The sequence below is a fragment of the Pinus tabuliformis genome, chromosome 2_2, assembly GCF_031772625.1.
Source record: "Pinus tabuliformis cultivar Carrire ecotype Pingquan chromosome 2_2, CPIR1, whole genome shotgun sequence".
NCBI classification, from domain to species: domain Eukaryota; kingdom Viridiplantae; phylum Streptophyta; class Pinopsida; order Pinales; family Pinaceae; genus Pinus; species Pinus tabuliformis.
This window is the reverse complement of record NC_142300.1, coordinates 476,782,758-476,796,128: the sequence shown is the minus strand read 5'-3', so window position 1 is coordinate 476,796,128 and position 13,371 is coordinate 476,782,758. Positions and strand designations below refer to the sequence as shown.

General features: G+C 35.5%; 1 protein-coding gene and 1 pseudogene across 1 annotated transcript; one reads left to right on the top strand and one right to left on the bottom strand.

The window, feature by feature from the left end:
- Positions 1 to 910: 910 nt before the first annotated feature.
- LOC149193407 (serine carboxypeptidase 24-like) lies at positions 911 to 9,895 on the bottom strand (annotated as a pseudogene).
- A 1,932-nt stretch (positions 9,896 to 11,827) lies between these two features.
- LOC149193406 (uncharacterized) lies at positions 11,828 to 12,811 on the top strand. The gene is made up of 3 exons (XM_089406634.1): positions 11,828 to 12,136; positions 12,227 to 12,311; positions 12,402 to 12,811. The coding sequence occupies exons 1-3, from the start codon at positions 11,842 to 11,844 to the stop codon at positions 12,439 to 12,441; spliced, it is 420 nt and encodes a 139-aa protein (XP_089262760.1). The 5' UTR covers positions 11,828 to 11,841; the 3' UTR covers positions 12,442 to 12,811.
- The last annotated feature ends 560 nt before the right edge of the window (positions 12,812 to 13,371 follow it).

The following is a 13,371-nucleotide window of genomic DNA, read 5'->3' as shown; positions in this document are numbered from 1 at the left end:
TATTTGTGAGACAAAAGACCCATCTTCAACTAGTAATTTGATTACTAAATTTATAAAGGTACACATACTCTATCCTTTGATTTTAAACTTATAACCAAAAAAACCTATAACCTCGTAAAAGAAAAAATTTAAAAGAAAATAAAAATTATTATTCATCTTAATATAAAATTATATTAAATGAATCAAATTAAAAAATTCCTTTAAAATTTTAATTTCTTTATAAGGATAATAATTCTAATAAATTTATACTCATATAATAAATTAAATTTACATAAATAATAGTAATAAACTTAATTTGTAATTTTTTATATAATTTTAATTTATAATTATATTAAACATGGCCCTACTTTACATCATATTTTTAATTTAACAAATTTATATAATATAAAAAATAGCATTCCTTATTGATGAGACTAGGTCTTTTGATATTTTCCATGTTGGTTTAACAAAACTTAGAATTGTTTTTTATTCTTAAATTTTTAATAAATAAAATTTATAATTCTTAAAATGGTGAGACAAATTAACATCAACCATGAAATTTAAGAAACACTGATAGCTTAAACAACACCAACACCAATATATACACTTTGATGGGATTAATAATATTACACAGTTTCAAAGAAATCGTTAAACCCAACCAGCTTTAAAGTGAATTTACTACAATAATCTATTAGGAAAATCATAGAACCCTGAAGAAAAATCATATTCCTTACAGCTTTACAATCATAAAATCAAAATGAGTTAGCAATCCAATAGAACAAAGGTATCCATAAAAGAATTTTGTATTCCTTTACAGGTTTACAATCATAAAATCAAAATGCGTTTACAATCAATCATGAAAGATTCCAGTATAATATACTACCTTACATTTATTAGCTGTCAAAAATGGCATGTTAGAACAATCATAAAATTATTCTTGTGGCAAGGGCTTTCCTTGCAAAAAGAATGTGACCATGGCCAAAGCTCTGGAGGGTTGATATTCCGGAACTTCATGGCCCGACCCCCTAACCGTGGCAAAAGTCAAGCCCTTGTAAATTACACTATAGCCCCCAACCTGCACCATATTCGACGAGCACGCATGCATGAAGTCAGTCTTTTAATCAAGTTGAAATCGATATCATCTGTGAAACTAATGAAACTGATTAAAAAAACATACCTCGCCTTCATGAATCCAGGGGTACCATGAAGTCCGAATTGGAAGTTTGAGCTCATTGATAGAGAGTCTGGTAGCGGTCACGGGCACATTGGAATCCATGTCTCCACTGAAACTCAAATAGTAAAAATGATGTTAATTATAATTATGGCAGATAAAATGTTTCAAATTTTTTATAGTGACATGAAAATGTTTTTGGATAAATATTGTTGTAATGTTTTTAAATTTAGAAAAGTATTTTGATAAAAATTAAATAACAGAAATTTTTGTTATTTTTTCGAACCAATCAGTGCAGTTCATCATTAGCACCAGATGAAAAGGCACACCATGATTTTGTTGGAATATTTAATTCATATTTGTCTCTATTTGTGATTTTTTTTAGTTTGATGTATGGTTGAGAGCTTTCCTCAACCAACCGATTGTGTGTCCAAAATAGTCTCTCAAGACCGATTGTGTGTCCAAAATAGTCTGTGATTTTATTTTTAATAAATAAAGTACAGATAATATACATATTGATATTTTAAGTTGATATCGGAGCATTGAGCCCATCACCCCTAGTGGGCTTGGCCCCTCCTGGGCTAAGGCAAATAAAATATATATTTTGTTTTAGTTTTTGTTTGTTTGTCCATCAATATCTAAATATCCGTTATCTGTTGAGAGAAAGCCGAGGGTGTGGCGAAGCGAACCCACTGTGCTGTGCAGTGAGTGTGGAAGTGCCATATTGATGCATTTCCAACAATACGGAAAGGTAGTTTCTGTGGCAGCGTGTAATCCTGCAGCAACTGAAGTCCAGCGGTCAAGCCGCAATGCCTTGACCTGGCAAGGCAGTTTCTGTGGCAGCGTTTTTCGACATATCCGAGGACGATCGAGGAGCTCTCGTGGCAAAGAACGGGGTTTCATTTCCAGACCGAGGAGAATTGGATGAACGATCCAAATGGACCGCTAGTGTACAAGAATGAAAACATACCCTGCCTGGACTATCTTGTTTCAATAACTGTTTGGCCGCCATGACCAGCAGCATTCACATCCCCGCCATGTTCAATTATATACTGTGCAACTGCCTCGACAAAACAAGGTTGAACAGTCTTGTTCTCACTCCACCGAAGTACCGCAGTCCCTTTCCATGGCTGAGAAAGCCGCGACAAGATGCATGAAATCCTCCTTGGAAAGCGCTTCGATCGATATCACGAGTTAGCACATGTGTTCTGATTAACAGTGGAATTTCAAGGGATGGAGTGCCATCCAATTTTGTTGGACCTGGAAAAGAAGCTGTGCAACGAGGAGATGTAGAAGTCTTACGAGAATCATCTCCCGCTGAAAGTGTTATTCGGTGTTTAACCATGTTTGCATATCTGCGCTCATCAGCAAAGAAAGAAGATCTTCAACCTTCTTTGGAGCAATTTTTTAAATCTCCATGGTAGGTTGGAACAAGCAATCTTTTGCAACGGTATGGTAAAATATGAAAAGTAAATTTTCTAAATTTACTTGGAGTTTGGTAAGATAAATACATTGAGCTTGATCAACTTAATGTAGAAATGCAATTTTGGTTATGATTGCATGTTTAGAAACTCCAAAGAAAACAAATAATGGTATTTTGTTTTCTGGAATTAAAGCATTAAGCTTAGCTGACTCAATGAAGTGGTTTTGTTGCTCTAACAAATCGCCATGGTAATCCAAGAAAATAATTAAATGAGAAAGATGATGTGGTGGGTAATAAGGTTGAATTACATCAAATATTAACAGTGACACTGAAAATTAAAGGAGCAGCAACAACTATTATGCTGGACAGCTAGTGAAAGTTTGTGTGTGTTTGTGGAATAGACTCACCAGTATGTTGTATTATGAGTCACGCATTTTAATTGTAAGCAAGTCTAGGGTGTTTATTAGTGGCTTCTGTAAACTGTGTACTTTGTAACTCTAGAGTTGGAGTGTGAAATGTAAGCATTGTAAGGCATGTGTATCCCCAAAAAGTTCGTGGTAATCTAAAAACCACTTTGTATTTGCAATGTCACTTTGTGGTGAACTAGAAACCACCTATAACAATGAAGTGGGACAGAGATTCCTGTAAACATAGTTTAGGGTTCGCCGACAAAACCCTTGGCCCATGGTGGCTGCAGTGCCCTAGTGGTATCTCATTTTCACATGGTATCATTTTAAAATGAAGAGCCTTCGTGGCTGAATTGAGTGCCTTAGTGGCTGAGCTGAGCCGTGGCTGAAAGCCCTTGGAGGCATGGTTGAGAGTGATCCGATAAAACCCCGTGCATGGTTACGAGTAATCCGACAAAACCCAGGTTAACAATGATGGAGGGGGATTTACAGTACAAGTGTGCAGTTATAATGGTTGGAAGAACCATGTATACGATGGACATCCTACAAGACTGGGGGTTGTAGCGGTTAGTACCCATGCATTCTGGTGGATGGTTGCTCCTTTATATGGACATCAACATATTCTTTTTGGTATATTTGACCACAAATAGACTTTGCAAACGGATATCGAGACAAGTACTCATTAAGGGGAAGTGTTGGAATATCTAATTCCTACTTGTCTCTAGTTGTGATTCTTTCTATGTAAGGAGTCACTTCCTATTCTATAGAGGTTGGCTATATTTACTTGTTCCTAGTTTGATGTGTGCTTGAGAGATTTCCTCAACCAACAGATTGTGTATCCAAAATAGTCTCCCTATCTTGAAACAACATTAGTGTATATATATAATCTTATTTTTAATGAATAAAATACAGATAATGTGCATATTAATAGTTTAAGCAATTCTCATAGTAAATTACACTAATTAATTCGAAAAACATCTGCCAAAAATTTCTGCTATATAATTTTAAAAAAAAATTAAGGAAAAAAAAAAAATTCTTAATTCATTAGGAACCACTAACACTTTTCAAAAATAAATTAAATCTATATATATGAAAAATCTTGAAATCTCAAATCTCAAATTTGAATCTCCACTCTTCACCATCTTGAAAGAAAATTGTTTTATATTCACCTGTAAAGAAGTATGCCCAGCCCATTTTCAATTAAACGACGATAGATTGGTAACACCGTTGAGGGAGAATCCGTCCAATGCAGAACATCACTGATCAGTAATCACAACAAAGCATACTTCCATGGATCAGTTTTGATTATAAGAGAATTGGAACAAATAAAACATCTCTGGTTAACTAATATTAGAAACTAGGTCTGAGGACTGATACCTGCAGTGGGTCCACTTGTGATCTAGGTGTGTTACGTTTGCATGGAGTACTTTCTGAACTTCCGGCGTATTAAGATAAGTGGATACGTGGTTGTTGATGCAAGGATCATATCCGGGAAGTACGTTTTCTGCATTCTGCTTTTCACAAGTGAATAATATGTAAAGTTAAATTTCAGAAGGCCGTCAAGATTATAGGTCTTTTTAATGGTTTTAACTGTATATATGGATTTAGTATTGTAAAAAAAATTTAGGACATTTTGATTGTGAAGAGTTTATGATTTAAATTTGTGATTCAAACAAGAAAAATTAGGTTTTAGACAAATTATATTAAAAATACTAGAAAACATTTCAAAATTTATAATAGATAGAATATGACAATTTTACATGTAATTTGATTTTAAATTTTGAAATGTTTTAAAATTTTAGAAAACAAAAATAAAGTCAAACAATTAACTTTACTATATATTAATAAAATATTTTAGAATGTATAATTTAAATAAAAAATAACTGTTATAAAATAAGAATGACCCTTATTCCTTCAAAAGTGGAAAAACTTAAAATCAGAATCAGCAGTAAGGACAACTATCTTTGGCTGTTAACCAAGAATGCAGCTGACTCATCACCCTTATTCAAGGAAAACCAGACCACCTGGAATAACTCAATGGTGGTCAATGAGGAGGCAGGCTTTCACCCTTGCAAAATGTCTATGAGTCTTGGGTCATTAACCTATTTCCTTAATTCCGAAAAAGACGAACTCTTAACCCAACAAAATAGTCTTAAGACATACTCCAAACCCTAAAATTACCCTTATTACTCAAAAAAATATATAGAAATTTTTAAAAACTTATGTTCTAATAATAATTTTCAATAACTTATGTTCTAATAATAATTTTCAATAGAATTTCATTCATTCCTAAAAACTAAACCCTATACAAACCCAACAAATTCTTACTTACTTACCTTGGGTCATTCATTCCTAAAAACTAAACCCTATACAAACCCAACAAATTCTTACTTACTTACCTTGGAAGAATTAGGTAGGCAGATCGGAGCATAGAGATTGTTTATGTTTATATCCCCCATTTCGTCATACATTTCGGATTCCAAACTGTCGCACAACGACGCATCGTAATTTGCTTTGGTGCAGTTGCCAACTAGTTGCTCATAACTTTCATCCGATATTATTGCATGTGTCCACGGGTATGTGAAAGTCCCAACATAATCTGTAGGAGCATTCAATAGGCCATTCCCCACCTGCATAAATTGAGAGCGCATGGTTCAGACTGATTTTTCTACTTCACAGTTTCATAATTTACCACGATCGATTTTTATAGAGTGCGGAGAGTTTAGCATTATTATTATTATTTATTTTTAAGGTGATGGCCAAGCCAGACACCAAATTTGTGTACGAGAACGCTTTGTTTCTGAGACAAGGGACCCACTTCTGTGCAGCGATTTGACTACTAAGTCTATGAAGTCATATATACTCTACCCTTCTGATTTTGAACCTGACCTCTCAAGAGGAAACACATGCTCTTAACCATTAAGCCCACTCACACGATATATAATGTATTCAATATAGTGATGAAATTTACGAAGTCACAAGTTTAAAAGTTCACAGGTTTAAGGTGAACTCACTATTACTCCTTTCAAATTAATGAACGATCCCTGCTTCAACTTCTGATGGTCTAAAATGGTTGCAGCCAATTCTGGAACGAAATATCCTACAAACAATTATTAGAGTTAATATCCTCATGAAATGTCAATAGTTCCGAGTAAACAAACCAGCTTTCAAATCTTTATAGTAGCGGCTAAAAAATTTGCTCTATGAATATCACAGTAATCAGATAAATTCCAGACACGTCCCTTAATCATGACAAGAAACTTTTAACTTTAGATATGAATACATGAACTTTAGAAGTAGCAGCCTGCACTACTCTCATCAGTCTTTAAATGTATGGCATGGAAATTAAATTGTTGAACAGGGTAAGGATTAAAAGTATTATAAAGAATATTACCTGCATAACTTTCACCTGCTATGTAGAACTTTCGGTTTTTATACTTTGGAAATCTGTCGAACCAATTTACAAGGAAGGCATATGATTGCTCAGCTAGAACCAAGACAATGTTCAAATTTTAGATTTCTTGTACAAGTATCGCGTAACCAAAGATATTTTTTTTTGGGTACAAAACCAAACTATTCACAAATTACCTGCGCGCTTATCGCCCGTCTCGTCATAGTCGGCGGATCTGTTAGAGTACGAGAATCCTACGCCCGCGGGAGTCTCCAAAAACAATACGTTCGCCACTGTAAAAAAAACATGCACCATCATAATTCAACAAAAAATACACGAAAGCACGACTGGCTTATTCGTGGTTCCTTCTGCAGTTAATTATAATTATTTGTAACGTAGAAAATGTTAATTCTAGAATCGGGTTACAAAACCAAATCAGAATCAAATTGAAAGAATCAGTTAGACATGTGAATCATTCTCAAGAAACTAGTATAAGATTCCACTCTTAAAAATTGGTGCATAATGAACTAGAATTATTGACTTTCATAGTTAGGTTAAGGAATTATAAAATATGACCCCAAAAAAAACCGAGTCTAGTCCTCCTTCCCACAAAGGAACCCAAATGAAATGCATTATCATCTTCAACTATAATTGGACACAGGAATCAACTCCTATTATTGGACACAGGTAACTAGTACTAAGACTTTGACATTTAGCTAAACAAATTTTCTTTTTTTCTTCTATGACACATTATTGGAGCTTTTTTGTCATTTTAATCTGCTTCTCTAACTCTCAAATTTGCAGATGGTGAATGGCTTCAATCCTATGACTAACCCTTTGTGTATCTATTTTTCTTTTTCTATGGCTAACTCTGGAAAAGAAAAAGCACTGAGATTTTTCAATGCACACATTATTAGAATTTCCTTTTCTCATTAACCTGCTTCTCTGGCTCTCAAAAACCCAAGAACCCACAGACTTGGCAGTCCTAATCTATGGGAGACCCAGGATCAACATCCAACTACCTGCAAGTCCATATACTAAGATCCTATGGTTTTAGAAAAGCAAGACTCTTGTGCCACCAAGGCGACCAAGAGTACATCCAACTACCTACAAGTCAATATACTAAGATCCTATGGTTTTAGCAAAGAAATTATTTCCACATACAAAAAAATATTTAAATCACTAAAATTATGAAAAATATCTTCAAACTTTATAATTAATTAATCTTTAATCTTCAGTTCAAAGAATTATGTATAGCACAAATATTTTACTACAACATAAAAACTATATATCTATACCCCACATGAATCAATAAAATTACAAAAAAATATCTTCACATCTTTTTTTTATTTTATTTTTTTAACCACATGGTGAATCGGTAACTCACAGTCCTAATCTATGGGAGACCCATGATCAACATCCAACTACCTGCAAGTCCATATACTAAGATCCTATGGTTTTAGCAAAGCAAGACTCTTATGCCGCCAAAGCGACCAAGAGTACATCCATCTACCTGCAAGTCGATATACTAAGATCCTATGATTTTAGCAAAGCAATTATTTCCACATACAAAAAAATATTTAAATCACTAAAATTATGAAAAACATCTTCAAACTTTATAATTAATTAATCTTTAATCTTCAGTTGAAAGAATTATGTAGAACACAAATATTTTACTACAACATAAAAACTATATATCTATACCCCACATGAATCAATAAAATTACAAAAAAATATCTTCACATCTTATTTTTTTTAACCACATGGTGAATCGGTAACTGGCAGTCCTAATCTATGGGAGACCCAAGATCAACATCCAACTACCTGCAAGTCCATATACTAGGATCCTATGGTTTTAGCAAAGCAAGACTCTTGTGCCACCAAGGCCACCAAGAGTACATCCAACTACCTGCAAGTCGATATACTAAGATCTTATGGTTTTAGCAAAGCAAGACATCCAACTGCAAGTCCATATACTAGGATCCTATGGTTTTAGCAAAGCAAGACTCTTGTGCCACCAAGGCCACCAAGAGTACATCCAACTACCTGCAAGTAGATATACTAAGATCTTATGGTTTTAGCAAAGCAAGACATCCAACTACCTGCAATTCCATAAACTAAGACCCTATGGTTTTAGCAAAGCAAGACTCTTGTGCCGCCAAGGCGACCAAGAGTACATCTAAGACCCTATGGTTTTAGCAAAGCAAGACTCTTGTGCTGCCAAGGCGACCAAGAGTACATCCAACTACCTGCAAGTCCATATACTAAGATCCTATGGTTTTAACAAAGCAAGACATCCAACTACCTGCAAGTCCATATACTAAGCTCCTATGGTTTTAGGAAAGCAAGACTCTCTTGCCACTGAGGCGGGGGTGGCGAGGTGGGGAATCTGCTCGGAACTTTGGAGGGGGTGGGGAATTGCTCAAGGCCTGTGGAATCTGCTCGGAACTTCTGGAGGGGGTGGGGAATCTGCTCAAGGCCTGTACTCAATGAGATTTGAACTACGATCTCCCAGCCTTCGCCCAAATAAACTTACAGTCAAACCACGCATCACTGTACTCTTCACATCTTATAATCAAGTGTAAATCTACACTATGAAAGGCACTATGTGAAGCAATAAAGTTACTAAGAATATCTTGACACCCTATAGCCAACTAACCTACAACCCGAGAACTGTGTATCTTTAAAATTACAAACTTGTAATTGAAATACCTTTTTATAATTTAATTTATCTTTCATCACTCAGCAAACCAAAGAAGGGAAATGAAAATATATAAAACACCTTTACTTTCAAACTTTAAAGTCCAAAATAAAAATAAATTCATTCTGGATCTAAACCTTGTAGCTCGGAATTGAGATGAAACTTCAAATAATAAATAATATACAGATAGCAATACTCGCCTCGGTTCCATGCGTGGCGATTGTAGTAGAGCGTTTTTCCATCTGCCTTTACACGAAATGGTCCTAGTTCCTGCAATGCTCCATATCCAAAGGACGAACATCCAGGCCCTGCTTATATAACAGTTAGTGAGAAAACAAAACAAAAACAACAACTTCTGGGTAACAGAATTACTATGGGAAACATTAGAAAAATAAAAGGTTAAGATGAATTTACCGCCATTGAGCCACAGAATCAGTGGCTTCGTTGAGGGATCTTCATTGGCTTCTGCGAAATAATAGAAAAGCGCTCTGCCTACCTTGACATCAATATTTACATATCCCGAGTATTGTTTAAATGTGTACCCCTTTGGCTGTCCAGGGAGGCCTTGGGGGAGATAGTCAGCCTCTTGGAGGTCACCCTGCGCCTTTGACTCTGTCAAATATTCAGAATCATTTCTAAAGCTGACCGGGGCTTTACCAGATTCCCATTCTACGGTTTGTAGGGTGTGGCTGTTATATCTTCTGCCTCTGCGCCACAGGCGCAGTGCGTCGCCTTCAGTAATCATGCGCTGATGAGAGGGAACAACTGCTGAGACGACAAGAATTGAGAGGAAAAAACATCGTATCTCCACTTTTTTCTGCATCTTGAGAGTCATGGAGCCCAGTGGAGATTCACAGAAGTGGCGGCCATATGAATAACTTATAGTTGTTGCTGCATGCTATAATTCCGAAATAGATGAACATGAAAGCGGGATAAACCGCCTGCGTGTTGGAAATCGCGTCAGGAGTTGGAGCGGAAGTCGGGGTTGAAACTTTTTATCTCACCACCCTTTTAGGAAAGTTGTTAGCATCCATTTGGTCAACTCAAAAGCAGGGATCCAAATGTCCAGCATCAATAAATAATTAGTTGCATGGTTTTGGTCAACTCAAAAACAGGGATCCAAATGTCCAGCATATATTTTTGGTCAACCCAAAAAACAGGGATCCAAATGTCCAGCATCAATAAATAATTAGTTGCATAGTTTTCCCTGGTGGCTTTGCAATGGTCAATACATAACGGTTTATCTGACCGTATCTTTTTATTTATTATTCATTTTTTTTAACGAGTTGGTTTTAGGTATTATTCATCTTTTTTAACTAGTTGTTTTTGGTGGGAATTTTTAGAAATATTTCTGGTGGGTTTTTTCAGGTTATTTTTTCTAAAATCTTGCAAAAATTGATTGAAATCACAAGTTTAATAGGTAACCCTGCTCAATTTAAGGGGTTTGTCAGGTTGGTTAATCCATATATACAGCGCAAAATCCAATTTAAATAATCCAAATCAATATTTAACTAGATTTTTTTCACCGATTCCAGCACGAGTGCCTTTTTTGTTTAAACTTTTATAAATTTTTTATAATCCATTTTAAAATTTTTACTTTTATATTTAAACCTGCTAATAATAGTAAATATTTACCTATCGTTTTCACAGTGGGATAAGACGCACTTAAGAGAGTTTTTATTTTTCGAGATAATTATTTTTAGTAAATTACATTCCAAATTTTTACCAGTGTGGTTTGTTATCAACATTTGAGTTGTTTTTAAGTGATATTTTTTGGAGTTTTTGATGGATTTATGGCTGGGCAAAAAAATTGTGGTCAAATCTTGATTTGTGTTGTTTGAACCGGTTTTTTATTACATATATAGATTCAACGCCTTGAAAAAGAAGTTGTTTTAAGTGAGACTTCTGGTTTTTTGGAGGATTTCTGGTGAGAAAAATTATGGTCAAATCTTGATTTGTGTTGCTTAAACTAATTTTTTGAATGCATACATAAATTCACTTTAGAAAAAAAATAAAACTAGTTTTGTTTTTTTAATTAACAACTTTGGTTTTAGAAGATATAATTAAATAATTTTTATAATTATTTTTATAATTAAAAACTTTAATTTTTAAATTTGATTAGAATTAGGTTGAAAATTAGAGTTTTAATTCAGTATTTTAATTTTTTATTTTTTATTAAAAAACATTTTAAAAAAATCCAGTCAATTTATTTTTAAAAATAATAAAAATTGAAATTTTGACTTAATGAAAAAGTCACACTCATGAGGAATTGAGCAATTTGAATGTTCAATAATTCCACTTAAAAATAAAAATTGAAATTTTGACTTAATGAAAAGGTCACACTCATGAGGAATTGAGCAATTTGAATTGTCACACCTCTGTTCACATGTTCATTAAAAAAAAAAAAAAAAAATTACTGATTACCACAGATATGGGATTAACTTTATACTACATGATTTCGTCCTTATCTATGTAAGCACATATGCTTCATAACAAATACTCTTATATATATATTATAACACGTATTCTCAGTGGAATAGTTCTATGTCTAACTATTGCATAACCCCTGTTTACATAACCTACGTGGCTTGGTTTATGTTGTCATATGGATTTTTAATGCAGACTTGACTTCACGATGGAAGCCAGTCATAAGTTCACTAGTTCACTGAATATTTATTGTGGCGCGGGCTTCGGTGGTCCTGCCGCAGCCTCTGCAGGTGCCAACGCACCCTAGCCTTAAAGGTTCCAGTACTTCTCGAGGCAGGCGGCATGATCTGGCTCTTTCGGCCATGTGACGCCTCGGTTATGACGTTCTCGGCCCTTTCGCTTCTGGTTCCCGCCTCACTTGAACGGCTGGGATCTCATCCGTGGATCGTAGGGCTGAGAATCATTCATGGGTTTAGTCCTCACATATTCATTTCCGAGCGGTCTACAGGTTCATTTGTTTGCTTGGCTTTTCCGGCTCTGTTCTGGTGTTCCATCTCTGGCTCCCTGCCATTAACACTGTCTCTTCACCCTGCGCTTGCTCCGGAAGCGGTGAAGTGCTGCCTTCGAGCCATCGCCGGTAATAACCTTCGACTCCTAAATCTACAGCTTACGTTACAGTTCTGGTTGTTAGAACGACTCATACTAACTTACTCCTCTTTCTTGTTAGGCATGCAGCTGGGTTTTTCAACCCTTTCCTCTGACGGAGCCAAGGAGGCCATACGCGGCGTTCCGAGTTCTCACAGCGGTCACAGGTAAGCTATCGATTCCTGGTTACTCTGTTCCACATTCGTGAGCTCTAAGTTCTTGGGGTTTTGAAATGTGATTGTTATGGTTTGGTGTAGGCCGCCATCCACAAGCGGGTTTCCTTGCTACAAAAGCTGAGGTACTCTCGGCAGAGAACCCTCATGGTGTTACCATCTGTTGGTAGTCGGGTCAGGTTATTAACTCGCCTGTTAGATGATAGTCCATGGCGGAGCTTCTGAGTTTTTCTTTATACATAGTTATGGTTTATTGTGTTTATTTCGCCGGATATTGAGTCACCAGACTTTTGGCTTAGGATCTGGCCATATGGCACAGGTCCGAGTTAATGGAATTCGGCCCTGCTTTGAGGATTACCTCTTGTCAATGTTTGTACAGATATATTCTTTCAAGGATTCACCATCTGGTATTTACTTTATATTTATGCACATGAATCTACGACTCTATTTAAGCCCTCGGGGCCACTCTTACTGTACATCTTTATATTTCTATATTGTGCGTTCCATAATATCAGAACATCTATACTGTGTATTTGTTGTAATGGTGTATGGATTATTTTTATTACGGCTAGTTCTGCTCGTCTTCCACGACGGCATTCTTATTATTGTGCTCAGACTATGGTTATTCTTCTGAGCCATTTGCTCTGGTTTTTACTATACGTGTTCTCTTTTGTCTCTCTAACACTTGTACAGGCTGGTTCCGGTTGAGTAAACGGCAATACCAGTTCTTCTTATGCATGGGAATGCCGAATACATATATACTTGAACCTCTTACTGTTTCGATTATACATGTATACCTGATGTTTTCCTTCTTTCGAGTATATATCTATATATGCATTCCTGAAGCTTTTCTTTTCGAATGTTTATAAATCTGAAGCTCTTTCCTTGCCTAGTATATACACATGCCAAGCTTTTATGTACATGCACAGGGTTTCTTTTGTGGTATAACATAACTCGTTCCTTACCATTCGTAACGAACTGCTTTCACCACTTCGCACCTGTGATTACTGCGTTCCTTGTAATGCTAACACAAGGAGACATGGTATGATTTCCA